This window comes from Pyxicephalus adspersus, chromosome 7 (genome assembly GCF_032062135.1).
Source record: "Pyxicephalus adspersus chromosome 7, UCB_Pads_2.0, whole genome shotgun sequence".
NCBI classification, from domain to species: Eukaryota; Metazoa; Chordata; class Amphibia; order Anura; family Pyxicephalidae; genus Pyxicephalus; species Pyxicephalus adspersus.
In genome coordinates this window covers 7245162-7271303 of record NC_092864.1, presented here as the reverse complement: position 1 = coordinate 7271303, position 26142 = coordinate 7245162, and the positions used below count along the sequence as shown (strand labels likewise).

The 26142-nt window shown below is 43.4% G+C and overlaps 1 protein-coding gene across 5 annotated transcripts; it reads left to right on the top strand.

The window, feature by feature from the left end:
- Positions 1 to 8179: 8179 nt before the first annotated feature.
- Positions 8180 to 26136, top strand: SH2B1 (SH2B adaptor protein 1). 5 transcript variants are annotated; one of them, XM_072417337.1, is made up of 10 exons: positions 8180 to 9425; positions 14816 to 15654; positions 16045 to 16146; positions 16576 to 16667; positions 16804 to 16910; positions 17456 to 17647; positions 17936 to 18147; positions 18234 to 18405; positions 19472 to 19571; positions 23537 to 23706. In XM_072417337.1, exons 2-10 carry the CDS (start codon positions 14842 to 14844, stop codon positions 23553 to 23555), a joined length of 1809 nt encoding a protein of 602 aa, XP_072273438.1. In that variant the 5' UTR covers positions 8180 to 9425; positions 14816 to 14841; the 3' UTR covers positions 23556 to 23706. The 5 variants fall into 5 exon arrangements, with proteins under 5 accessions (XP_072273438.1, XP_072273436.1, XP_072273437.1 ...); XM_072417335.1 differs by lacking the exon at positions 19472 to 19571 and having other exon boundaries at positions 14819 to 15654; positions 23537 to 26136; XM_072417336.1 differs by lacking the exon at positions 19472 to 19571 and having other exon boundaries at positions 17459 to 17647; positions 23537 to 26136.
- Positions 26137 to 26142: the final 6 nt, after the last annotated feature.

The window sequence follows — 26142 nt, the reverse complement described above, 5'->3', positions numbered from 1 at the left end:
GTAAAGATACGATTGTTCAAATATAATCCACCAATAATGTACACACACTAGATAAGATCGTAGTGACATGTACTAGAGAAAGTGTACTGCAGAACCATCTACAGTCACTAAATGACCGTACACACAATAAATTGTGAACGATCGTCGCACAATCAGATCTGCCGGGACAGTTGTTTGTTTCCAGCGACAATCCTTATTTGACGTCATCCTTGGCCAGTCGCTGTGCACTTTTTTTTGTTAAAGATTAACGGCTGATCAGTTGTCAATCGTTCGTTTCGAACGACAATTATTGCACATGTGCACATGTGAACAGATGTTACACAACTATCTTCCTGTTGTGTTTCAGCTTTGTCACCATCAAATAGAATAGAGCTCTGCCCTGGCACTGCCATGGTCCACCATCACCACCTATAAAGAGCTGGTCCACAGCAATGATGTTCAGCAGATTCTGCAGTGAACATACAGAGACAGGAAGCGGTGGAAAAAGACCTGCAGTTCTGAGATGGGGATAGGAATTTCAAAAATGAGGAAAGCCATGTAAAATGATCACCTGTATAGGATGCATGGAGCTATAGGAAGGGAAGGGTTATATGTGTATGTGGCTTAATGGCTAATGTCTCTTTCTTTATATTGAATAAAATTGAAATGGCACATTGTCACAGATGTATTTTGATTGAAGTCTCCATTGTACATATCTGTGTCATCCTATTTAAAGCGGACCTAAACTCAAAATGTTAATTGTACATAAAAGGTAGACAACCCTTTTAGTTGTAGATATTGCTTTTGTTTCTTTGTTTTTAATATTTAAAATGCAACACCCATTTTTTTTTTTTTTTGCACCAACTTCCCTATCTGTCTTGATCGCCGAATGGGTACGCAGAACCTCCCAAGATTTCTACGTCATGCATCCTGATTTTAGGGAGATAACCCTAAACAACAATATTAAAAATCCTGATTCCCTGTCCCGATCCTAAATATCATATGGTTCCTCACTCCAGATATGTTACATATTTCCTACAACAAGCAACCTTTGCTGGAGATGCAACTCTGGGATAGGTACCTTATATTAGGGTTATTAAATTAGGATTTATTTAGTGCCAACATATTACGCAGCTTTATACATTAAATAGGAAATTACAGATAGATACAGACAGTGACACAGGAGGAAGAGAGGACCCTGTCCAGAAGAGCTTACAATCTAGGAGGTGGAGGAAGTGGCGTACAATAGGATGGGAGAATACAACATTTTTTTGGTCATGCCCCTGTATAGTTTTGTACTGGCTGGCAGTCAATGTCCTTTTGGGAGAGCTCCAATCTCCAATTTATTATTATTATTATTATTATTATTTAAACAGGATTTATATAGCGCCAACATATTACGCAGCGCTGTACATTATATTTTGTTAGTTTTGTTTGCCTAATACACTATGTGGGGGGTATTTCATGTGTTATTCAAGTCCAAGGGTCTCCATGTTGGTAAAAGAACTCCTTCAAGAGATAGGACCCTAGGTCTTGGGGAAAGCTGGCAATAGTCACTCAAATGGGGTGCTATACCAAAACCATGAAACAACTTTCAGGTCCTAGGGAACCCCGGCTATAAATACTATATCCACAGATCACAGTACATTAGTGTGATCACAGATCACTCTTACATTATATTGCTAGCTATTGGGAAAAATGTCACCGTTACAGATAGCCAAAAAAATCCTTGAAGTCAGTGGTAACTTACCTAAGAGGTCCAAAATGCTCATTGCTCAGGGAACTCCTAGTAACCATTGTATGAACCCTGGTTGAGAAAAACACTGGGTTAGAGAAATAGGGCCGGGAATCATAAATGTGTAAGATCGTAAATGTTTTAAATCCTGGACCAGATTCATTCCAGGTTTGCTGCATCACCAAGCTTCACTGATGAAATTGTATCCTCTCCAGCCTTGAAGAGCGTTAATAAATCAGAACATTGTATTGAAAGTAATGAACAAAAAGACAACAGACACCAGGGTTTTTTTTTTTTTTTTGCAAAAAAGACTTCCTGTGTTCCTTTTTCTGCTTCAGCTGGTCTTGTTAATGAGATCTTTTTTTTTAAAGATCTCCAGATCAAAAATCATAATCCAAGCCAAGATTCCAGTGCTGGTAGGGTTACAGGTTGAGTGTTCATTATACAGATAGGGTTGGTGTTAAAATTGTAGGTAGGGCACTTGAAAACTCAGAAAATGTTGTTTTTTTTCCACTTGCATTGTTTTTTTTCCTTATGTCTGGGTCCAGATAGCACAAGGTTTTGGTAGCCCTAATATTCACACACTGATAGTATAATAAAGTATAAATAAGATATAATATTAGCGGCAAATATTTTGTAGGCAAAACCTACAGAAGAACTCCCCATGCTTGGCATTTTGTGACATCTCTCCTGGAATGTCACCCAGCTCCCTCTCACCATCCCCACATGCCTAGGAAGAACAAGTAATACATATTTTAAAAACAAAGAGGAAGAACGAAATAAAAATGTTGATAAGGAATCTAAAATTAAGTCATACAGATGTTTCTGCAAGACAAATCTGAAAGTAATGTGAGCAATGAAATTATAATTTATATAGCGCCAACATATTACGCAGCGCTGTACATTAAACAGGGATTGCAAATGACAGACTAATACAGACAGTGATACAGGAGGAGAGGACCCTACCCCGAAGAGCTTACAATCTAGTAGTTGCCTTAGACCTATTGACCCACCTACTAATATTGACCCAACCTTTTTGTGAGCTCCCCAAACCAAGCAAGTGCCTGACAGCTAATATATTACCAACAGTCAGATGCCTTAAGTGCTGTCCTAATTGTCCACATTAAAGACCTAGAACTCATGAAACCATTGACGGGCCAGATGTATGATTGTTTAGATAAATGTAATAGTATCTGGGCTCCATGGGATATGTATATCATTTATCTTGCATACTGGATACCTGGAAATAGACAACCTTGCTCCTTAAAGGGAAGAATAATTGTAAATAGGGGACCAGCATCCCTACAAGACCCAATCTTCCTTCACACTCTCTTTCATATTTCCTTTCCTCAGTACACATGTCCCTGTTTATTCTGAAACATCACATTCATTCATATAAGTGGAGGCCCATCTAGCTATTCCCCTGAAACAAGTATGGGTAGATCTGGGTTCTATCCTGAGAAATACAGTACTGATTTAATAGTGAGCCCAACTGGAAGTGTTGGTTAAGTTTATGTTTTAGCAACAACAAATCTGTACACCGGGAACAGCATGTGGTCATCTTCTTTCATTTATTAAAGTTCTCCAAGGCTGGAGAGGATACACTTTCATCAGTAGAGCTGGGTAATCCAGCAAACCTGGAATGGATCTGGTCCAGGATTGAAAACATTTTCTTACAAATACCTAATGACTTTTAGGAAATCCATTCCAGGTTTGCTGAATTACCCAGCTTCACTGATGAAAGTGTATTCTCTCCAGCCTTGGAGAATTTTAATAAATCAGGGCCATTGTCTCTCATCATACTAACTTCAGGTTGAATGGTAAAGTACTTTCTTTTCTCCTTGATGTAATGGAAACATGCTTTCTTTCTCAAGATTTATGATTGTAAATGATTTCGGCAACACCTGCATTGTTATCTGGACTACCTCATAAGAATGTGATCCTGTTCCCTTTGTATTATTTTGACGGTGTACTGTATCCTTTTAATGTCCTTGTAATGTTGTTCCATGTTTAATATTTGTTTTGTTCATACAAATAAAAATGTATATTCCAGCCCAAGATGGAGGGATCCTTCTTACTGCCCTTGTCCACTTTGCAGAGACTTTCCTACATACCGCATAAACAGAAAGTGACCTGTACTCCCATGAGTAAAATTTAACAAAGTTAGGGGGAATGCGTTCGCCTGAAATACAACCCGAGTCAGCTGCTTGGAAAGCAGCTATAAGCACCACTATACCACCAATGCAAGCTAAAGTCATGGGGAATGCATTGGCCTGGAATAGAACTCGGGTCAACTGCTTGGAGGTTGTGAGTTATGCTTACTACTATACCACCAACGCAATACTAATTCAGGAGGAATTCGTTGGCCCAGGTCAACTGTTTGGAAGGCAGCTATGCTCCCCACTATACCACCAACTCAAGACTAGGTCAGGGAGTAATGAGTTGGCTGGAAATCAAACCCAGGTCAACTGCTTGGAAGACAGCTATGCTCACCACTATACAACTAACGCAAGACTAGGTTGGGGGGGATCAAACCTGTATACTTGATACTTAGCTTTATGATAAACTGCTCCAGTTAACCTCTTCCTGCCATCACCAGGGAATGCATTGGCCAGGAATCTAACGGAGGTCAACTGCTTGGAGGTTATGGGCTATGCTCCCCACTATACCACCAATGAAAGACTAGGTCAGGGGGAACGCATTGGTTGGGAATCAAACCTAGGTCAACTGTTTGGAAGGCAGCTATACTTACCACTATACCACCAACACAAAACTAAAGTTGTTGGGAATGAAACCCAGGTCAATTGCTTGGAGAGTATGAGCTATGCTTACCACTACACAAACCAAAGAAGGACTAGGATGGGGGAGGGGAATGCGTTGGCTGGGAATCAAACCTGTATCCGATACCTAGCAATATGATAAGCTGCTCTGGTTAAACCCTTCCTGCCATCAGCAGGGAATATATTGGGTGAGAATCGAACCCAGGTCAACTGCTATGAAGGTTATGAGCTATGCTCACCACTATATCACCAACGCAAGACTAGGATTGGGGGGAGGGGTGTGTTGGCTGGGAATCAAACCTGTATCTTATACCCAGCATTATGATGAGCTGCTCCAGTTAAACTCTTCTTGCCATTAGCAGGGAATGCATTGGCCAGGAATCAAACCCAGGTCAACTGCTTGAAGGTTATGAGTTATGCTCACCACTTAACCACCAACACAAGACTAGGATGGGGGGGATATGTTGGTGGGGAATAAACCCAAGTCAACTGCTTGGAGGTTATGAGCTATGCTCACTGCTACACCACCAAAGCAAGACTGGGTCAGGGGGAATGTGTTGGCTGGGAATCAAATTTGGGTCAACTGTTTGGTTGGCAGCTATGCTTACCACTGGACCACCAACACAAGATTAGGTTGGGGGGGATGCATTGGCTGGGAATCAAACTCAAAGTTGGGGGGAATGCGTTTCCTGGGAATCCAACCTGTATCTGATACCAAGCATTATAATAGGCTCCTCTTGTTAAACTTTTCCTGCCATCACCAGGGAATGCATTGGGCGGGAATCAAACCCAGGTCAACTGCTTGGAGGTTATGAGCTATGCTGACCACTATGCCGCCAACGCAAGACTAGGATGAGGGGGGGATGCAATGGCTGGGAATCAAACCCAGGTCAACTGCTTAGAAGGCAGCTATACTCACCACTTTACCACCAACACAAGACCAAGATGGTGGTGGTGGTGGGGGGGGGGGGGGTTGGCTGGGAATCAAACCCAAGTCTATTGCTTAGAAGGCAGCTATGCTCACCACTATACCCCCAATGCAAGACTAGGGGAGGCCCGGAATCGAACCCAATATTGGAGGAAATGTGTTTCCCATGAATCTAACCTGTATCTGATACCTACCATTTTGGTAAACTGCTCCGGGTAACCTCTTCCTGCCATCACCAGACTTTGCAGTACCCCCTGAGGAAACGGTGAACTGTGTCTGAACATAAGGACGATTGCAATAAATTGTTTAGACTTTCCTTATCTCCCTGGCAGTAATCCCGAGTGTGGCTGGGGGTTAATTTTCAGTACAAAAAGCGGTAACACCGAACCACTCTTCGGGGGGGGGGGGAGAATTGAGGGCTTAGCTGGTCCCCATGTGCCCGCGGGCTCTACCGGCGATGCCTGTCCAGCATCTGTGTCCTCTGACCTCGCAGATGCCGGGCGGGCATGCAATGTGTGTGTGGCGGCATGCACTGAGGGGCCGGACCTGGCGAGAAATTTGAAATAATGTTTTTAAATGTCAAATGTACCGCTATGACATTTAAACTACTCAAATAATCATACTGCCAGGGAGGTTAAGCAATCAGTCTCTATAACCAACTTCTGGTACAATAGAAGAAATCTGTATAGTGGCATTTTTTGGCCTAAACTAATTATATGATTTGATATCGTTATTTAGTACTGGATTGTGATTATTATACAGTAAAATTATTATTAATAATAATAATATTAATAATATTAATAAACAGGATTTATATAGTGCCAACATATTACGCAGCGCTGTACATTAAAACCTGTGTTTGCCAAAGAAAATCTTCTGTTTTTTCTTTTTTTGTTAAATATTGTTCATTACCTGGGGTTGTACCTACTAAGTATTTATCCTTGATGGACGCCCACCTTCTCCTAATTCATTGTCTCTAATTAGTATGCAAACAGAGATCAGATTTCTAGTAGTAGGGGCTTCTGATGAGGTTTATTTTATCAGCAGTTCCCCCCACTAAGAACAGACACTTAATGTGTAATGTTACAGGAAGTGAGAGGAAATCTCCTTAATGGGGTCACAGATAGTAACAATATCAGGGCAGGGTCCTCCTCCTCCCTATTTAATGTACAGCGCTGCATAATATGTTGGCGCTATATAAATACTATAAATAATAAAATCTTACTTTAAAAAACCAATTGAACCTTCCATTTACATGAGGTAAGTACATTTAAGGGGCATACCATTTATTTCTTTATATGGAGTCTGAGTAGAAAAACCTGTGCCCTGCCAGCATGCTGTGGAGAAGCCTCATTACTCATAGTGTGAAAGCAGTGATCTCTCTGCAGAGGTTGAGCACACCCTCCCTTGCTGAGTCAGGGATAGAGCTCTTTAATCAGTAAACACATGCCCCATGCTGCTTGGAGAGCTCCATCTCTGACTCAGCAAGGGGTCATGTCAGACCTGTGCAGAGAGACCAGTGCTTCCATATACAGAGCTATGGTCCTTTCTGCAGTATGCTGGCCGGGGAGTACGGAACAAAGAACAATAATTGGGGTGAACAAAAAACTTTTGCCATTGGAATCCCAGAAATATTATAGGGGTCCTTAAAAAGAACTTTATAACTCTGCATGATGATATTCCTGGCTGTACATGCATCATCATTCTTCAAAAAAATGTCTAACATAGTTCTTCAAAAAGCCGCCCTTGATCCCCTGCCAATGATTTTGCCTAGGCAGAGAAGATGTCTTCAGTCGGCTGCAGGCAGGAGGAGGCATTTCCTCAGTCTCTCCTCTACCCCAGTGATCAGATTGAAGACAATCACAAGATGAGCAGGGAGTGATCTGTGCTGGAGATTTGTTAACAGGGCCAGGAATAGCAGAAGAACGAGGACTGATACCAGGCCTGCGAAGCATGACGAGCCAATAAAGCTTTTACCTCCAATTGCTTCAGTCGTGGACAGGGTCCCTTTAGGTGACTTTATGGGAATCTGACATTCCCTCAAACATTCGCTGGTGAGAATCAATTGTTGGCATTGAACACATGGGCTTAGAAGATTCCCATGAAGTAATGTTTGAGGGAATATCTGATTCACACCCCACATAACTGGGACCCCCCCATGTGACTTGTGGCAAAGGTACAACGTCGCAGTCTGATCACTGGGGAGAAATTACTGACAGGTCCAATTTAAATCAGAATATTACAAATCCTTTTGGACATATGGTGATACCGGGTGACTAATGCATCCATAATAGTCGGTGACACCAAGGATTTGCATTTCATCCAAAAAAGTCCAATGGTGTCACTGTGGGCTTGCTGTTTATAGACAGCAGTCACGTGCCTCTGATTGTTTTCTATATATTTATATAAAATGATGGTCAGATCAGATGCATGAAAATGCTGACCAGTTGTATATTTTTATACATCACAGGTGGAAGATGGCAGTCAGTGTTTTGCAGCAGTCACTGGATTACACCGATTTGCTGCAGTTAGTAAACAACAGGGAACAGATGACTGTGAATGGCTGTAGTGTGCTCACCATAATAGGTGCAGGTCACACATCGGCCGCTGTGAGGCGGTGGCGCTACCGCGCACAGTAAGGTCCACCCCGCGGTCGCTTTAGGTCGCTCTGTTTTAATGTTTCTCTCCTCTACGGTATGCGTGAGACGCTCTTGCTTTGTTTACATGCTTCCTCGATGGTGATCACGGTGACGTCACGTAGACTGCGCACGCGTGCTAGTGTTGAGGCCGCAGCCCCAGGGACGCGACTGGACCGAGTCAGTCAACAAGAGGCACCGAGGAGCGGCAGAGGGCGGGCCCCTTATATGATTGTACTGAGCTCGTTGTGGAGTCGGAGCTACGAGCTGAGGAGAAGTGGGCCTGCATTACTGGAGGCCATTTGTGTCACTGGGGGGCCCTAACAGGGGCCAAGCATCACTGGTACTGGGAGACTTAGGTAGCACCTAGACACCCCTGGGGGCCCCTAACGGTAGCCAAACCATCTGTCTGGGGCATACTCAGGGGCCCACACTTCACGTGAGGCCCCATTTAGGAGCCTTTATATTACTGTCACAGGGACCCCTTCATAGGAGCCCACCTATTACTGTCACAGGGGCCCTATTGCAGGAGCCCACCCATCCCTGTCACAGGGGCCCTATTTCAGGAGCCTACCCATCCCTGTCACAGGGGCTTATTGCAGGAGCCCACCTACCACTTTCACAGGGGCCCCATTGTAAGAGCCCTCCCATCCCTGTCACTAAGGGCCCTATTGTAGGAGCCCACCCATCACTGTCACAGGGGCTCTATTGTAGGAGCCCACTCATCACTGTCACAGGGGCCCTATTGTAGGAGCCCACTCATCACTGTCACAGGGCCCCATTGTAGGAGCCCTCCCATCACTGTCACAGGGTCCTGTTGCAGGAGCCCTCCCATCACTGTCACAGGGGCCCCTTTTTTGGAACCCCACCTGTCTGTTTCCCAAATTTTCTCCTTAACCTCATATTCTTGTGGTACTGTTACAGGGGGCCCCACCTGGGAGCTGACCAGTCTCAGTTGTTGTCATTGGTCTACCCAGGGCCCTCCCATCACACAGGGTGCTGTTATTGGGAGGAGAAGCCTCCTGGTACTGTTTTAGGGAAGCACATTATAGGGTTGGGCCTTGTTCCTGGAAAAAACACCGGGGGCCCAGTACAAAGGACCCTCCCTCTGCACAGCTGACCCCAGCCACTCATCCCATAGTCTCTTCTTTCTCTTCCCTCGGTCCTTAAATAACCAGATGCTCCCAAACCACCCCTAAACCCTAAATCTGGCTGGACGTGCCCCAAACTTCACCCTGTGAACGGTCAAGCTGAAAGGCTGGGGCCACAACCCAGAAGAATCACACACAGCCAAGGGCCACATCCCGGGGGCCCTGTGCATAGAGGACCCGGGACAGGATGGGCAGAGGTGAAAGGGATCCCAAGAGGTATTTATAGTTGTGTAATTTGTCTTTTTTTTATTTTTGGATTATTGTGGACATTTACATATTCTACACATATGTTTTATATATATTCACACACTGTAACAAAAAACTCCCAACAGTATTAAAGCAGACCCATCATCACTTTTCTCATGTTTTGGAAAAAGATGGCTATTGCTTTTATATCATGGAAAAATGTGTTTTTTGTTTTTTTTTCGGGGTCGATCACCACTTTTTAAATTTTTTCTGATTAAAGGGGCCCCAGCCTCCTGGGATATGTGACGCAAGTATCCTAGGAGGCTGTGGGCTGGTAACAAAAAATATATATTCCTATAACAAAAAAAAAGTACTCAATTTCACACTTACACATTTACTTTTGGAGGAAAATGTGGCGTTGGATGGAATAGAGAGCCCCAGAAAGAAGAGGGAAGCTGAAACAGCGTGGGACTGGCTGGGTGCTGTTTGTGGACTTTTAACAAATAAAGGAAAGTGAATTATTTTTTTGAGTGAAAGTTCCGTTTTAAGGCTTCATTAAAGCGGAAATAAACTCAAAATAAAAAAATCACACTTATCTTTAATCCCACAGATCAGTCTATCCATCGGGAGGTTTCTTCGTTTGGGTCCCGCGTCATCTCACTATCCGTCTTTGGCCCGGCTTTCTCTTCTTCCTATGTCACTGATCTTGCACTGTGCAGCATAATATGTTGGCGCCTTATAAATACAGTTTAAAGAGGAAGTAAACTCAAATACACTTACCTTCAATCCTGCAGTGCTGTCAGTCAGGCCGGAGGGTCCTTTTATCGGGTCCTGCATAGTCCCGGTATCTTTCTGTGGGCCGGCTCCCCAGGCGCCATCTTCTCCTTTTCTTTCAGGTTCTTCTTTCTATGTCACCCGACCCAGGCGCGAGGTCGGATGATGTAATTAGAGAAAAAAACTTGCCAGTCTTCACTGCGCATGATTGAGATCGGCTTTTTTTTCCCCTTTTGACGATAGGGCTCATTCTGCGTGTGGCCGAGGTGTTCGGGCATGTGCAGAAAGAAGCAGCCAAGAGCCTCCCGGAATGCGTGACGTAGTTATCCCGGGAAGCTTTGCACTCCCATTAGGCAATTGAGAATAAAGGGGTTGGTGTTGCACCCCTTTTTTTTTTTTTTTTTTTAAAAAAGCCAATCGGCATTGCCACAGAATCCCGGGAGAACGCTGGCCATCGTGTATCAATAATTTTGCAATTTTCAATACCTTGGCCCTAATACCTTTTCCATCTTGACACTCATTCTTTTCTAACATTCACTAAAACATTCCCTGGTGGAGTACCAACTACTGCCATTGGAATACATAGACCTGGAAGTTTCTCCACTAAGGAATATTTTGGTGAATGTGAATGTCAGATTCACTGGTTTATAAATAGATTTCTTAGTGTTGAATATTCACATTGCACACTGACGCTGCATTTATTTTTTTTTTAGCTGACACATATTTGGTAATCAGGGCACCAACTCTTTAGAAATCAGTTGAGTCACTGCTGTTGCGTATTAAATTGCATGACACCTTTTTTTTTTTTTTGCCCTGTTTTTGGGGAATATTTTTCCTTTTACCTCTCCATCAGTAACTGGAGTCAGTTAAAACAAACCCCACTGACAGATTCCAACCCTTCCCCATACATTCCATGGCAAAAATACAGCTGGAGTTTCACTTGGCCATTTTTCTGTTGTGTTTCTTTATTTGGTGTCGTGTATAGTTTGTTTGTATGGAGGCCTCGCCCTGTGAAAATGCAAAGCCCTGGCTGTCTTTGATGCTTTGGTTTCAGACACTGACCTAGAACAAGCATAGAGATGAGGAATGATGAATTTTTATTTGCTTGAACTATCCCAACGTTCAACCCAGAATTTTTTGTAAACAGGGTGTGAAGAAATTATAGGCGGATGGCAGCCCCTGTATTGTGACCCAACTCTTCAGTAACCACCCAAAAGTAGCCAGGTGGTTACTGAGAAGTGCCGGGTTGTGGACCCAGCTAAAAGGGGCCGGGGAGAACACTGTATTCATTATTAAAGAGGAAGAAAATCTTCATTACCCACCTGTCCCCGTTTTCTCTCAGGGCACCTCCATCTTCACCCCCTTCTTGCCATCTTCGTTGCTTGGACCAGTTACACCCATGCAGATGCAACAGAGTTCCTTCATTCCTGCTGCGCATAGAGGAAGCCGGGAATGCCGAGTATCCTGGCTGACATTGTGCATGCACAGCTCAGCTTTTTTGCCAGATACCCAGAGCGATCAGGCAGGGAGAAGGGATTATTGCAGAAGGGTCATTGCCTGTCCTTTTCTGCAATAATGACCTGCCTGATCCTGGATTCTTAAACATAGAAACTAACTTTTGCTTTAAAGCCACAAACAACCAGTCAATCAGCATTTTCGGAGATGGCTAAGCAATGACAGCTTTATCCCTATAAGTATAAGAAATCCTGTCATTGATTTCAGTCCCTGGCTTGGGGCAGAAAAAGTCAAACTGAAGGCAGAATTCATGGTCTTTCTGACTTGTATGTCGGAAACCAAGAATATTCTGAAGACACCAAATCAGCCCAGCAGCCAGGCTGTTTGCTTTTTTGTAAAAAGAGCAAAGTAATGGCTTCATCCATATTCTTTCCTTATTCTAAATATAACTTGTAATCTCTCTGTGTGTTGCATGCGTTGTGTAATAACACTCAGTTACACAATATAGTTTTACTAGCCCACTTGCAGAACAATCTGAACATTGGTGCTCGGGTAATATCATCCCTTGGGCAGATAACATTGAATTCTGTACTCCAGCATTATGGGAGGATCTTGTAATGACAAGCTGCTAGTTTTCCTGGGTAATTAGCCATTAATGGGGCATTTATGTGACTGGCCGGTTAGGCTTTGTGCTGAAAGTGAAACCGCTGTTTACAAAAGGCACATCGATATTAGTAGTATTGCTGTACACTGGGATTAACATCAGTTAATGTCAGATTAACCGGTGACTCATGTGTATGACTTTACTAAGTAGAAATGATCTGCTGGCTCTAAAGGGAATCTGTCGTCTTATTAAAGAGAAAACGTATTCTGGAAGTCCCTGCAATACATTCACATTTTATGTTTATCTGCATGCTGCAATTGCCCGTTAATCTACCAGAAACTCCGAGAGGTCCTGACTTCCAGAGCTGATAATGTGGATTCTGTTGCACTGAAACCCTGCACAGTGTTGTTGACCCTGTCCAGGTTTTTTATATTGGATTGCAAAATCCTTCCCCATCTCCACAACCCTCCATTCCAATTTCAGTGTATTGCAGGCATTTTGTTTGCAGCCCAAGCAGGAAGTGAAAGCGGACCTAAACCCCTGCATTACTCACCTGTCCCTGCTTCCTCGCAGGGCACTGCCATCTTCTTCTTTCTTCACTTGCAAGGTCCCAGGTTCTAATTCCGACCAGGACATTATCTGCATGAAGTTTGTAGGTTCTCCCTGTGTTTGTGTGGGTTTCCTCCAGGTGCTCCGGTTTCCTTCCACATCCCAAAAACATGCAGTTAAGTTAATTGGCTTCACGCCAAATTGACCATAGACTGTGGTAAAGACATATGACTATGGTAGGGACATTAGATTGTTTGCTCCTTTGAAGGACAGTTAGTGACATGACTATAGACTTTGTACAGTGCTGTGTAATATGTTGGCACTATAAAAAAATACTGTGTAATAATAATTCCTCCTTTTGTTTTTAAGCCATTTTTGTTAGCTGGGCCCAGATGACATAACTCCTGCATAGACTTGCAGAAGTTCAGTCATTCCTGGCATGGGCAGAGAAAGCCGGGGAATGCTGGCTAGCCCCTTTTAAATACCAGACTTCACCCATCCCCAGCTTGCCAGGGATCGCCCATTTTGGAGAGAATGGAAGGTAAGTAAGAAGATGGGAGCAAATATGAACCCCACACAAGCATGAGCAGTTTAGCCTTTATTACCAGGGGCCCGGAGTAATCCGGCAGTTGGAGAACTTTTTACAGAAAGGACATCGCCTGTCTATTTCTGCAATAATGGCCAATCTGATCAGGAAATCTTAATAGTGAGACTTAAATTCACAATGATTTTCTTGCAGATCGGCCCGGTATATTTTATGTACTTGCAGCATATTGCAAATGTGCATATTTCAAAAAGAAGTACTGACAATGTTTTTTTTGTAGGCAAAGTAGTTAGATCTTTGAGAGGTTATAAATACCTGGAAGTTTTAAACCCATGGCAATACATATAATAATTGCAAATCATTGAAATATAATAAAAACTTTACCTGTGATGGTTTAAGTGCCTAAATGATATTAAAGAAAGAATCATCCTCCCCATTCCTCTGTATAATGTTCTCTGACAATAGAATTTGAGTGTGTCATTGGCTATGTACACACGTCAGATGATTCTTGTCTGATAATCACCTCAGGGCTTGTATCGGACGACAATCTGGTGTGTGTACAGGGCTCATGGATCTGTCTTGGTGGATCAACAAACGATTGTAATACAAGAGGCGGGAAGAGCGCAGCGGCATGCCGCTTTGTCGTTCTCCCCTCTCCATACAGCAGAATGGTGCTGTATGTACAGAGCTTCTCCAGTCTTTTGTCGTTGGAAAGGATTGTGAAAGATCCTTTCCAACTACAATTATTGAACGTGTGTACATGGCCTAAGTTTAACAGCAGTGCGCGATGCATTTAAAGTTCATGGACAGGTGCATTAGGCCTGCAGTTTTCCCCTTTCTGATCTGCTTCAAGCAAGTTTTGCATTCCTGGAGATGTGTATGAGGTTTCATTTAAAAGCTTGGTGATGCAGGCCTCTAAGCCTCTAAGATCGTATATATATTATATATATATATATATATATATATATATATATATAATATATATAGGCACTTGAATGGCAATATTCAACCCTGGAACTTTTTTAAGGTGGGTGGGAAGTAGCTGTAGCTGGGTGGCAGCCCCTGTATTGTGACCCAACTTTTCAGTAAGCACCCAAAAACAGCCGGGTGGTTACTGAAAAGTGCCTGTGGGTGTGCGCGACTAAAAGGGGCCGGGGAGAACACTGGAATGGTTCTGTCACCCTGGAGGAAATAGCTGGTACCTTTTACCAGGTTGCATCACATGTAATCCCATTCTTCCTTCCTGTTGGAAAACAGCACAGACTAAAGCAGTGGGAGGAATGTAAGGGCTGCTGGGAATGCTGAGCAGATGATATCAGAAGTGTTTATGTTGCTCTCTGTCCTTGGCCTTTGTCTGGAAAACCAGAAAGAGCCTGCAATACCAAATGATAATTCGAGTTTCAGAATTAAAAAAGCAGTTTAAATAAAAATGATTTTTCTATTTTGCCCTTTTTGATTTTTCTCTAATGATGTCGTTTCTGCTTTTCTCTTTAGCAGCTGATCCAGCTGGAGCCCCCACAATGAATGGTAGTTTGCCCCCAGAGGGACCCTCCTCCTCTCCATCTCCGAACTGGAAGGAGTTCTGTGAGATTCACGCCCATGCTGCTGCTCTTGACTTCGCCCGACGGTTCCGGGTCTTCCTGAGCGAGAATCCACAGTACGCCACGCCGGGGGCAGAAAGCAGTTTCTCAAGGCGGTTTGCTGAGCATTTCGTGGAGCATTTTGAGACAGAAGTGAATAAGACGCAGGTCCCGGATGGCCCTTCACCCACCCGCTGCAGCATTGCTCCGTTCACCGGTGCTCAGACTTCCACCAGGGACCTGTCGGAGACGTGCAGTGACTCCTCCCTGGCATCCCCAGTGGAAACTCAGCCTCGCCAGGACTCCTCCGGGATTACCTCCGGTCTGTCTAGCAGTCAGTCCCACAGCTCGGAGGACGTCTCCACCTCTTCGACCTCGGCCAAACCACGTCTGAAAAAACGCTTCTCACTGCGCAACGTGAGTCGCAGTGTACGGGGTAGCGTCAGGGGGATTTTGCAGTGGAGAAGCTCGGCAGAATCCCCCACTGACGAGACAGGGGCCAACAGCAACTGCAATTCCTCAGCTGGCAGGTCAGGAGGAGAGCGATGGACACACAGGTTCGAGAAGCTACGGCTAAGTAGACCTCCAGCCCCAAGGCCAGAGCTGAGGGACATACGGCGGGATGGGGCTTTGAATTTCGTGGTGGCGGAAGAAGTCAACGCCAGCAGCCGGGCTAGATGGCAAAAGTGCCGGCTTCTGCTACGCAAAACCGAGAGTGATGGGTATATATTGGAGTTCTACATTCCTCCCAAGGTGAGGCATAACAAAATCAGCAAAAGAGGGGGGAAATAAACCACTTCAAGTATGCAGTACAGGAAAGGAAGAGGCTGTTTTTGGCATTCTTGTTCTGGCTTAACTCTGACAACTATTGAAGCTTCAGGTCAGGTGACAGCCAGTCAAGAAGTATTTTACCTCCTTTAAAGTGTGGACCTAAAGGACACCCTTATGGCTTACTTTTAGAGGCGGAGACGGACCCCCATGACTTGCTGAGCTTTGTCCGGGGTGAAGAAGCCACCTACTTGTTCTCCTTTCAAAGATTTTTTTTTTTTTTTTTAAAGTGGTATTAACATGGTTTTAGTGTCTTCTATATGTCACCATTTGCTCCTTTTGATTTGACTTTATTGCACTGCATTTGTGTTTTAGGCCACAAAGCCGCGGGTCAGCATCCCATGCTCGTCTATTGCTGATGTACGGACCACAACGCCATTGGAGATGCCAGACAAGGAAAACACGTTTGTGTTGAAGGCAAGGAACTGTAGTGGAACAATGCCACTTTCTCTAAATATTTTAATCTGATAGGAAAGGAATTATTATTATTACTCATTATTTATATAGTGCCGACATATTACGCAGTGCTGTACAAGTCCATCGTCCTTGTCACTAGCTTTCCTTCAATCTAATGTCCCGCCATACCGTCTAAGGTCAGTTTTTGGGGGGAGCCAATTAACCTAACTGCATGTTTTTAGAATGTGGGAGCAGACCGAATTACCCGGAGGAAACCCACACAGACACAGAGAGAACCTGCTAACCTGTAAACCACCGTGTATGAAAGGAATTCCATTTTAGCATTTTCTAGTCAAATAGATTTGCAACATTACAACAAAATAAGCTCCTTGACTAATTTATGTTTTGTTGGTATTGAGAATTGATGTTTTTTTTTTTCCTGATCTCCAGACAGAGAATTCCTCAGAGTACATCCTGGAGTCAGTGGACCCCTTGCAGATGAGATCCTGGCTGTCTGACATACAGGACTGCATGATGTCTAGGTAAGTCATACTTAATCTTGTGCTAGTAAAGTGATTTAAAAAAGTTTTTTTTTTTTTGTTTTGCTAATCTTTATTTTTTTTTTTCTTTAATATCCTCTTTTTCGTCCCGTGATAATAGTGTCCTGTGTTTTATCAGGGAACGTACGGACATCACAGAACCTATTAATATAAACCATTCGGAAAGTATGCCCAGCCGGGATCTACCTCTGATACCCACGGAGAGCAACGAGCAGCTCTGCCAAGGTAAAAGCGGCTGTGTTCATGGTATATATCACATGACCTCCAGTGGAAGCTGTATTCTAGCTTCCACATTGACATGTTCACATAATCATATTATATACGTGTTCTGTTAGAAGGGGAATCTGAGGCACTTCGTGGGCACATCAGTTGTTCTGGATTACCTGTACCCTGTGGTAATGGGGAATTGTTGCCAAGGGAAGACTTAGGTGAGTATGGTCTGCTTTTTGAAGGTAAAGTAAAAATATGCAGGATGAGTTAGAGATGGGAGGGTCCACACATGTTTGTTTGCACTACGCCTTTGTCAGCTAAGCAAATTTAACTGAAGTGTCACCTATTGATGGACCCAACAAACTCCTCTTAACTAGGTATTACATTTTGGCTCTTGCTGATAAAAAGGGCACATAGTTAAGGTATATGTTGCCGGGCGTAGGGAGTTTGAGCGAATCTGAATGTGAAAACCATAGGTTTACTTTTATAACGTGTAAACCATGAGAATGGCTGTAATGGATTTGAAGCAGCATGAATTTATCTTTCCTTTATTCCACCAGTAGGAGCCTATGGTGGCCTTTCTGATCGGCCCTCTGCAAGCATCTCGCCCACTTCGGTTTCCATGACCGCCTCACATTTTGACTCTATGGAGCTTCTCCCACCAGAGCTGCCTCCTCGAGCGCCCATTGATGAAGGGGAGAGACCTCAAAACCTTATGGGAGCCCCTTTCCCCGATACCCCTGACACTGCAGGTGTGTACACCAGATTTTGGTTGTTCAGCTGGAAATGGGACTGCTGGGAGTCTTCTAGTGGGTTAATTGTAAATGTAGACTCTCTGAAAGCTTTAAAAAAGTAGCAAGTAATGCAAAATGAAAACCTGAGGTCACATTTATTAGTTATGTTAAGTGAACCTCTACAGATTTAGGTTTACGGTGGAAATTGTATTCTTGTAATCTAGATTGTTGACCTGAAGTCTTTTTTTAATTTAAATTTATCTTTACCTTTTTTTTCTTTTTTTTTTCTCTTTTTAAATTTTTTAGCTTCATTCCTATGCCAAGGAGATCAGGACCCTGGAGATGGGGAGCACCCATTGTCGGAGTACCAGTGGTTCCATGGTACGCTGTCGCGACTCAAAGCAGCCCAGCTTGTGCTTGCAGGAGGCACCAACAGCCACGGTGTCTTCTTGGTGCGGCAGAGCGAGACCCGAAGAGGAGAGTACGTGCTGACGTTCAACTTCCAGGGCAAAGCCAAGGTCAGCAGCTTTTTCTCTATTGTGCCAGCTTTGTCTTTTCTCATTACACCTTTACTTAATTTTCACTTTTGTATGTCCTTCCACAGCACCTGCGCCTTTCCCTAAACGAGGATGGACAGTGTCGAGTTCAGCACCTTTGGTTTCAGACCATTTTCGACATGCTCGAGCACTTTCGTGTACACCCGATACCTCTGGAGTCCGGGGGCTCAAGTGATGTCACCCTCATTAGCTATGTGGTATCTTCGCAGAGATTGCATGGTAAGGACTCTTCATATTACCAGCAACAAACATGTTAGTGCTTTTTTAATATAAGGGTCAGCTGCTTAGCAGGAAGTGAATTCTGTGGCATGGCTTATATATTCTTAACAAGCATTTTACAAGCCCAATTTCCTCCCCAGCCATAGGAATTGTATAGCATTCTCAAAGTTGAAGTAATGCTTTTAGCAATACTTCTTTTCCCAGCAGTGACTACGACAACTCTGCACCCTCCTGGCAATGAATAAACCTACCATGTGTTCCCTACCAATGGTTACTAAGCTATCCCTCTCCGGTCATTTTTGCAGTCCTTTCAGGAATTGGGCTTAATTGCAGATTTACTGTTAGGTGGATCTTACTGTTCTTGGCCTTGCCACAGATTCACTTTAAGTTAGCAGGAGACATTAGGTCATAGAGTTTAACAAGCTGCATTGAAAATCCTTGGGCAGTTTAGCATCGGCTGATCTTCACCGTGACACGCTGAGAATGCTTTGGCACAGCCCACATCTCATCTTTTTTTATTGATCGCATTGATCCTAGAAGGTCACAAGTTTTTTGATCTTAATAAAGGCAGGGTGCTCTTTTTAAATAGTAAAGCTTTATTTGATTGCCTCATGGAATCAGGAAGGTTTTTTTTTCCCCCTCTTGGAACAACTTGTACCAGGGTTTTTTTTGCCTTCCTCTGGGTCATATATGTTTTATAGGGTTTTTATCAGTGATATGTTTTTTTCCCTAGTGGTTGAATTTGATGGACTTTTTTCAACCTGACTAAATATGTAACTATGATTGTGACAGGTTTAATAATAACATCATGCAGAATTTGTTTGCTGGTATTTGTTCTTGTCGTTTGGTTCTGTTGAGCAGATAAGATGTCAAGTCCGTAGTGATAGGTCTGAATTTTCTGGACAAGATGGTCGTCACAGAGGAAGTCACATGTGCTCAGCAGAGGAGATGTCTTTAAGTTTTTTTTTCTCCTCCTCCCCTTCACATGCATTACTCTTACCTTCCCACCCCATCCTGCCCTCCACTCCATCCTTTTCTCTGATTGGGCACCGTCTGTTCTTTGCAGGCCGAGACAGGGCTGACAGTAGAACGACCGTATGTGAGGTCCCTCACCGCATCCCAGACTCACCATCAAACCCCATCTCCATTGGAGCGAATGACTGTATGTAAGTGCTGACTACAACCATTCATGCCCCATTTGTGTCCCTTCCCACAACCCCTCCCAGGAAGTTCAGAGTTCAGGGGGTGGAAACCTGTGCCGAAGCCGGGCATTGTGAGTTTATAATATTTATTTAGTGCACATAATCAAACTGCAGATCCCAACATGCTCTGATAAGGTATGCTTGGACTTGTAGTTCTGTAACTAAAGGGTCACACTTCTCACCAACATCAGGCTTTCCATCTTTGTAGAACACCACCGCGTTAGATATTGTTCACCAGAGTATTTAGTCTTAAAGCCCACCTGCTGGAGGGAAATCATTTACCCAAGCAGTGGTCCCCCTACACAGTGCAAAGGTTAACTGCTTCTTTTTCCTAGTGAATGCTGCAAGAGGTGATATACTTACCCATTTTTTATTCCTGCAGATTTCCTCTTATTCTGTGACCTGGCTCGGCCAGGAATATGGCCCTGCTATACAGTCCTGCATTTTAAGCAAAGGACATCTTAGTTCAGCTTTAAGTTATAACAAATATTATGACAGATTTACATTTGACCCTATTTGTAGCTTTATTTTGTCTTGGGCTTCCTCCGCAGCTCACAGGCTATTTCAGATATGGTGGTGGCTGCTCCATGTTACTGTTACCCATGTGGTCCCCCTTCTCCTCAGTGTATACAACATTATATAATGACAAAACCCTGTAGCTGTGTACGTGTACAGTAAATTTATAGCCTATCTCGGATATCTGAAAGTAGATATTTATATATAACATCAGTGTTCCCCCCCAGCCCTATAACCCGGCTGTTTTTGGGTGGTTACTGAAGAGTTGGGTCACAATACCGGGGCTGCCATCCGCCTACAATTTCTTCCTACCCAGTTTATGTTGTATGTATGTATGTATATATAAATATGTAACTATAATATACTTTTTTATATTTTATTGAGAACAGAATTAGAAATGTTTTAAACTTTATTTGTGTCCCATTAGGCGATTACTTTGACTTTCTATTCTGTAGGCACATAAGGAAGTAGAAGTTTTGTCCCAAGCAAGGGAACCGGGTTCCTCATTGGAAGATTTTTCTCTCTATTTGTTCAGGCGACCTAGATGTTGGCAATGTTCTAAATCTCTGTAACAGTGGTCACCGGGACAAACAGAGAGTGAATCTTCCTAAAAGATACACAGACCAAATGTAAAGGGAAAAAGTTACAAAGTTAACAGCATATTAAATGTTGAATGTTCTTCGGGTCTTAAGCAGCGTATAAGGAATGATTCTTCCTAAGCAGCTCCCCCAGGAGTGGTGGCCAAGGTGGGTGTGCAAGGAGGAATACACCAAAAGCTAAACATATGAAGTCCAGATTTAAATAGACTCATTCAAATCAACATGTTTTGGGGTCCAGAAGAGCCCCATTCATCAGGACTTGGTACCATTCTACAACATGTGTACTGGACTAGTACAATCTAAAGGTTGCTCAACCAGCAACCAGCAGTTTTATTTCAATACATGCAGTGTTTTCTCCAGGCCCTTTTAGCTGGGCGCACCACCTGGCACATTTTGGTGTTTTTGAGTGGTTACTGAAGGTTTGGGTCACAATACAGGGGCCATCACCCACCTACAGCTTCTTCCCACCCAGCTTTGTTATCATTACCAATCACCAATTGAAGGGGGAACCTTTAAACTCTCTATACCCTCTGTATTTCTGTTCTATAGGAGTCTGGGTTTTAGAAGTTCTGCTTTCCTTCCTACATACCCAGTCCCTACTCAAGTAATAGAAACCTTGGTGCTAAGGCTGAATATCAACTTAGTAGTCAAAAAGTGCCTGTGGGAAAATGATTTTATCACTATGCTACCTTATCCCCATTTTGCACCTGTACCTCTTAGTTGAGGGCGACGTTGGCTTCAGGGAGTGCCACGTAGCCCAAATTTTTGTTGTGCTATAGTGTCAAAAATTTGGACTTCTCAGCATCCCTCATGATTTGGCCTGAAATAATGCTGATGTCTCTTTCTGAAACATGGAAGTCCAGTTGACTATTATGAAGCAATCATAGAGTAAAATGGTAGAAAGGGGGTGCTTAGTGGACCTTGTGTAAAGTGCAACGTGTGAAGTTGGGGGTGGTGGTAGAGAAGGCGATCATAAGGGTATTAGGTGGCTTTGTCTCTTATTCTTAAGGGCAGGTGGTGGGCCATTGCTCATATGAGTATCTAAAGGGGTATGCCAATAGGCAGGCAAATATAATATCGTTATATATAAACCGTTTCAAGGTTTGAGCCCCAGCAGAAGAAGTATAATTTTTTGCTAATTTCTTGTCACATGAGCTGCATATTTAAAATCTTTCAATATCCGTTCTGCACTGGCTACTGTTATTTGAGAGATGTTTGTATTCATGCGACAAACCTATGCTGTCTCCTGTGTCTACACCATATTATTATTAATATTATTAATAAACAGTATTTTTTATAGTGCCAACATATTAGGCAGCGCTGTACATTAAAAAGGAGTTGACAGACAGATAGAGACAGTGACACAGGAGCCCAGAAGAGCTTACAATCTAGGATCTGAAAAAAAAAATTGAGGGACAGCAGCAAGATATAAAAAAGAGGAAACTTTCAATTGAGTTGTTCTTTTACTAATTGAAAACATTCATCTATAGTCCACATTTTTATTTTTGTGGTTTGTCCCACATATCTGCTTGTAGGACCTACAGCCTTCTTAGCAGTTGTAAAAGCTGAACTCTGAGCACAATAATACTAATTGAAACATTTATCCGTAAAATGCAGGCTATAAATCTGTTTTGTGTGCACCAAATGCCTTTGTTGTTAAACCCAGATATGGCTTTGTAAAAGTAGTTGTGACACCCTTGCTGTGCTGCACATGCAGAGCTGTGGGAGGGACCCAGCAGACTCACCTGCGGGAGGGGGACACATGCAGGACCAGTCACCCTGCACATAGAACAAGAGCTGCAGTGACCAGTCTTTATTACAGGAAGCTCAAGTTTCATGCTGGATTATTTTACAGATCTGGAAATACACAAAGCACACTAGGGGTCATGTAAGACCACACATAGCTCTTGTATTTAGACAACATTTGCTTTTCCCGTAGGTCAGCTTTAATGACCTGTTTTCTTGTTGTAAAACTTGCAGAGCTGTCCCCTCCTATATATTAAAGAGCAGGGAATACAAGATTCAGCAGGCCTTTCACTAATATAAAAGGGGCCCTTGCTGAGACTAAATGCCTTATGAATACTTCATGTAATTTGCACTGTGGTCAGGCTAGAGGTGACCAATTGCTAGTTGTGAAGATGGTGTTATATAATAAACAGTAATCCTCTACTACATTATATGTTCACTACACATGTCATATAAACAGCTGCAAAGGATGACAACATTGCAGTGATTTCACTGTAAAGGGAGAAGTGTTGTCACCTTATTGAAGGTAGTATCTCAATAAACAATGCAGTCTTAGTCTATGTACACGCGTCAGATTAATATCGGGCTGATATCGGACGAGAATCTGGCGTGTGTACAGTGCTCTTCGTCCATCCGACCGTCTTGGTGGGTCCACGAACGATGAACGATCGTAATAAAAGTAAAGGGGGGGAGAGCGCAACCTTGGTTCTCCCCCCTCCCCTCTCCATAGAGCAGAAAAGTGCTGTATGTACAGTCGTTCATGCATAGTGCAGTCTTTTGTCGTTGGAAAGGATCGTGAAAGTTCCTTTCCACCAACAATTATTGCACGTGTGTGCAGCATGCCTTCCCATAATGCTATTTTTACTTTTTCTGTGCTAGTTACTTTATTCTAGTGTGCACTTTTCATGCCCTTATCTGTGTTTTTTTTTTTTTTTTCCATACCTCTTGTAATTATCATAGGATTTCAGATGGGTTTTATATTCAAATGTCAGCTAGATAGGAAATTAGGAATGTCTATAAAGCTCATTGCTGTGTCTCATATTTTCTTTCTTCTTTTCCCCATTGCAGAGGCAGCCAGCAGCCGTAATCCTCCCCCACTGCCTCCCCACCCTTTATCGCGCCATCATAGTGCAGAGGGGAACCTGCAGCCACCCTGGTACCCGCCCAGTACCTCTCCTCCTGAAGATACCGTGATCAGCCGACCTCCTCCGGAGCCACCGATAGTTCAGCACGAGGAGGGACTGTCACCCGTTGAAGATCAGGAGGAAGCTGCAGTCCGCCTGCAGCAGCTGCAACCGGGGGGCGCCAGCTCGGAGGACATGAGCGATGCCAATGCTGCTTCTCGTGCACGTGCTGTAAACAACCAGTATTCCTTTGTATAATTTGGGGGTCAGACTGAGTAACAGACAAATTGGTAGCTGGATCTAACTCCCATCCTGCTGCTTTGCCTTCCCAGACACAAATACAGTCTTGTTTTATGAATATTGACACACTAACATGGCTAGACCAGAGAGTACGTAAGCCCACTGCAGACCCATTCCCGCCCCACTTTCCTGATGTGATTACCATAAGATTTAAGCAAAACACTACAGTTCAGTGACACCGGGCACACAAACACACACTATAATCTTCATCCTAACAAGTTCATTCCAGGTCTGCCAATTGGTACACTACACCCTATAGAGAGCTCACCATAACCACAATGTTCCTGAGTGCTTGTTCTGTTTTTGGTCTGGACTGGCTTTTTTTTCAGCCAGGGTTCCTCCAGAGGTTGCTAGGGGTTCCTTTGTACCTCACAGGTCAGATTAAGTGATCTTTGTGGCAACCTGTAAGGGTGACATTGTTCCCAATGGCCAGCAATCTTCCTACTGACCACCAGGCTAATGTAGCTGTGGATATAATAAAGCAAGGGGTTTCCTAAGAACTGAAAGGTACTTCAAAGGTTCTCTAATGTTAAAATGGTTGAGGAATACTGGTTTAGTTCCAACCCTTGTAGCCAGTGAACTCCAAGAGAACCGGTCATGATCGGACTAATGCAAGCTTGCTTATAAATAGTTTACATCTGCCCTGTTTTGTGGAACACTGACTCCTCAGTTTGTGGGTCAGGGGTAATAGGTGAACTGAAGCCCCCCTTCAGCTGTCAGTCTCCCAGCTTGTGCATACCATCATGAAATAACCACACAGCCTTTAATTTAATAGAATTGTGAAAACTACAGTTCTCCGCTATTTGATACGGTTATGCATGCTCAGGAGCTGGGACGCTCTCTTTGGTCCACCAGCTGACTCGGGAACCCCTGTATGCTTCAGCTGTGACCTCTTGCCCCACACAAAGAAAGGTTCATTTCATTGGTAAACCGTCATCATTGAATGTTTAGCTTCTCACATAAGCTCACTTGTGACTGGTTCTCTTTGACCGAACACAAAGCTTGGTTTTGTTTTTTCTGTTAATGTGTAATTTTTTGGCTTCTTCAGGATAGACTCTGATAAGCACCGTTTGCTTTTAAACTGGCCACGTAACACAGCACCATTGTCGTTAATGAACGAGAAACCATTTTTTTGTGAAGAGTCACTTGTAAGTAAAACTCCAGTTTCTGTGTCCTCCTGCACAGCTTTGTACATAGCAAGGATATGATATGGAAGAGATATTATGGGTGCTTTCCTGCCTTTCTTCTGTAGATAGGGCTAAGGGAAGGACTTGCAGCAAAATAATACACTAACACCTCTCCTTCTTTGTTTGGAGCTTCCCATAGGTCTACTCTGCAGTAAACCGGGGATGCCATATTATTGCAATGCCTGTCATTTGGTTGCAGGCTCTGTCTGATAGCCATTGACCTGTCCAGGCGGACAGCAGTTCATAGGTTTGTAAAAATTCTGTTCACAGACAAACTGCTTTTTTATAGGAGCCACATGGTTCACCGAAGATTGATGGAAACTGGAGTTTTCCTTTACTGTGGTCCTGCAGCCAGGATCAGGGAGGGAAATAATGGCTTAGAGCAAGCCAACAATGGCAGTTTACATATTTGTGTTCTGACAGGTTTCCTTTAAAGTTGAACTCCAGGCAAACCCACTGAGCTCAAATACACATGGGAGCAGGGTTTGTATTTCTGTCCATTCTGTACTGAGATTTATGGAGAGTCTGAGACTCTGCATCAGTTCGGTAACACTAACAGGTCTTGTCCCTCCCCCAGCCTTTGATTGGACAGTTGGAGAAGCAGCAGACCAATGATTCTTCTCCTTTGAGCATATTCCTTGAAATACTGCTTATCTGATTGGCTGTTTGTGCCGCCTCTCCCGGTATAGAGACTGCAAGTCCCAGGTACTTTCATTAAAAAAAGTGATGAATTTATTTTCTATTTTTTTTTTTTTATTGCCTGGAGTTGAGCTTTATTGCGGGGTAAAGAAGAATTGCCAGCTCTCGCCTGTGATTGGTCAGGGCTGAAGAATCTATTGTATTGATAATGTAAAAAATCAGGTTCAAGTGGACCTATCACCTTCAGAGGAGTATTTTGTGGGTAGAACCTGTAAAGAAGTCAGGGCAGCTCGTTGTGTCGCTTGTGACATCGTCATCTATAGGTGGCGGCTTAGCACCAGGTTGGTCGGGGCGCCCTTTAATTGGCAGCTAAACTTTATAGGTACGCAATATTTTGGTACTGATTTTTTTTTTTTTTTTTTTT

Coding starts and splice junctions, on each gene's coding strand:
- SH2B1 (XM_072417335.1), top strand. CDS start 14,842: ATGAATGGTAGTTTGCCCCCAGAGGGACCCTCCTCCTCTCCATCTCCG. Junction 16,147..16,575: donor AAAACACGTTTGTGTTGAAG/GCAAGGAACTGT, acceptor CCTGATCTCCAG/ACAGAGAATTCCTCAGAGTA. Junction 16,911..17,455: donor CAACGAGCAGCTCTGCCAAG/GTAAAAGCGGCT, acceptor TTATTCCACCAG/TAGGAGCCTATGGTGGCCTT.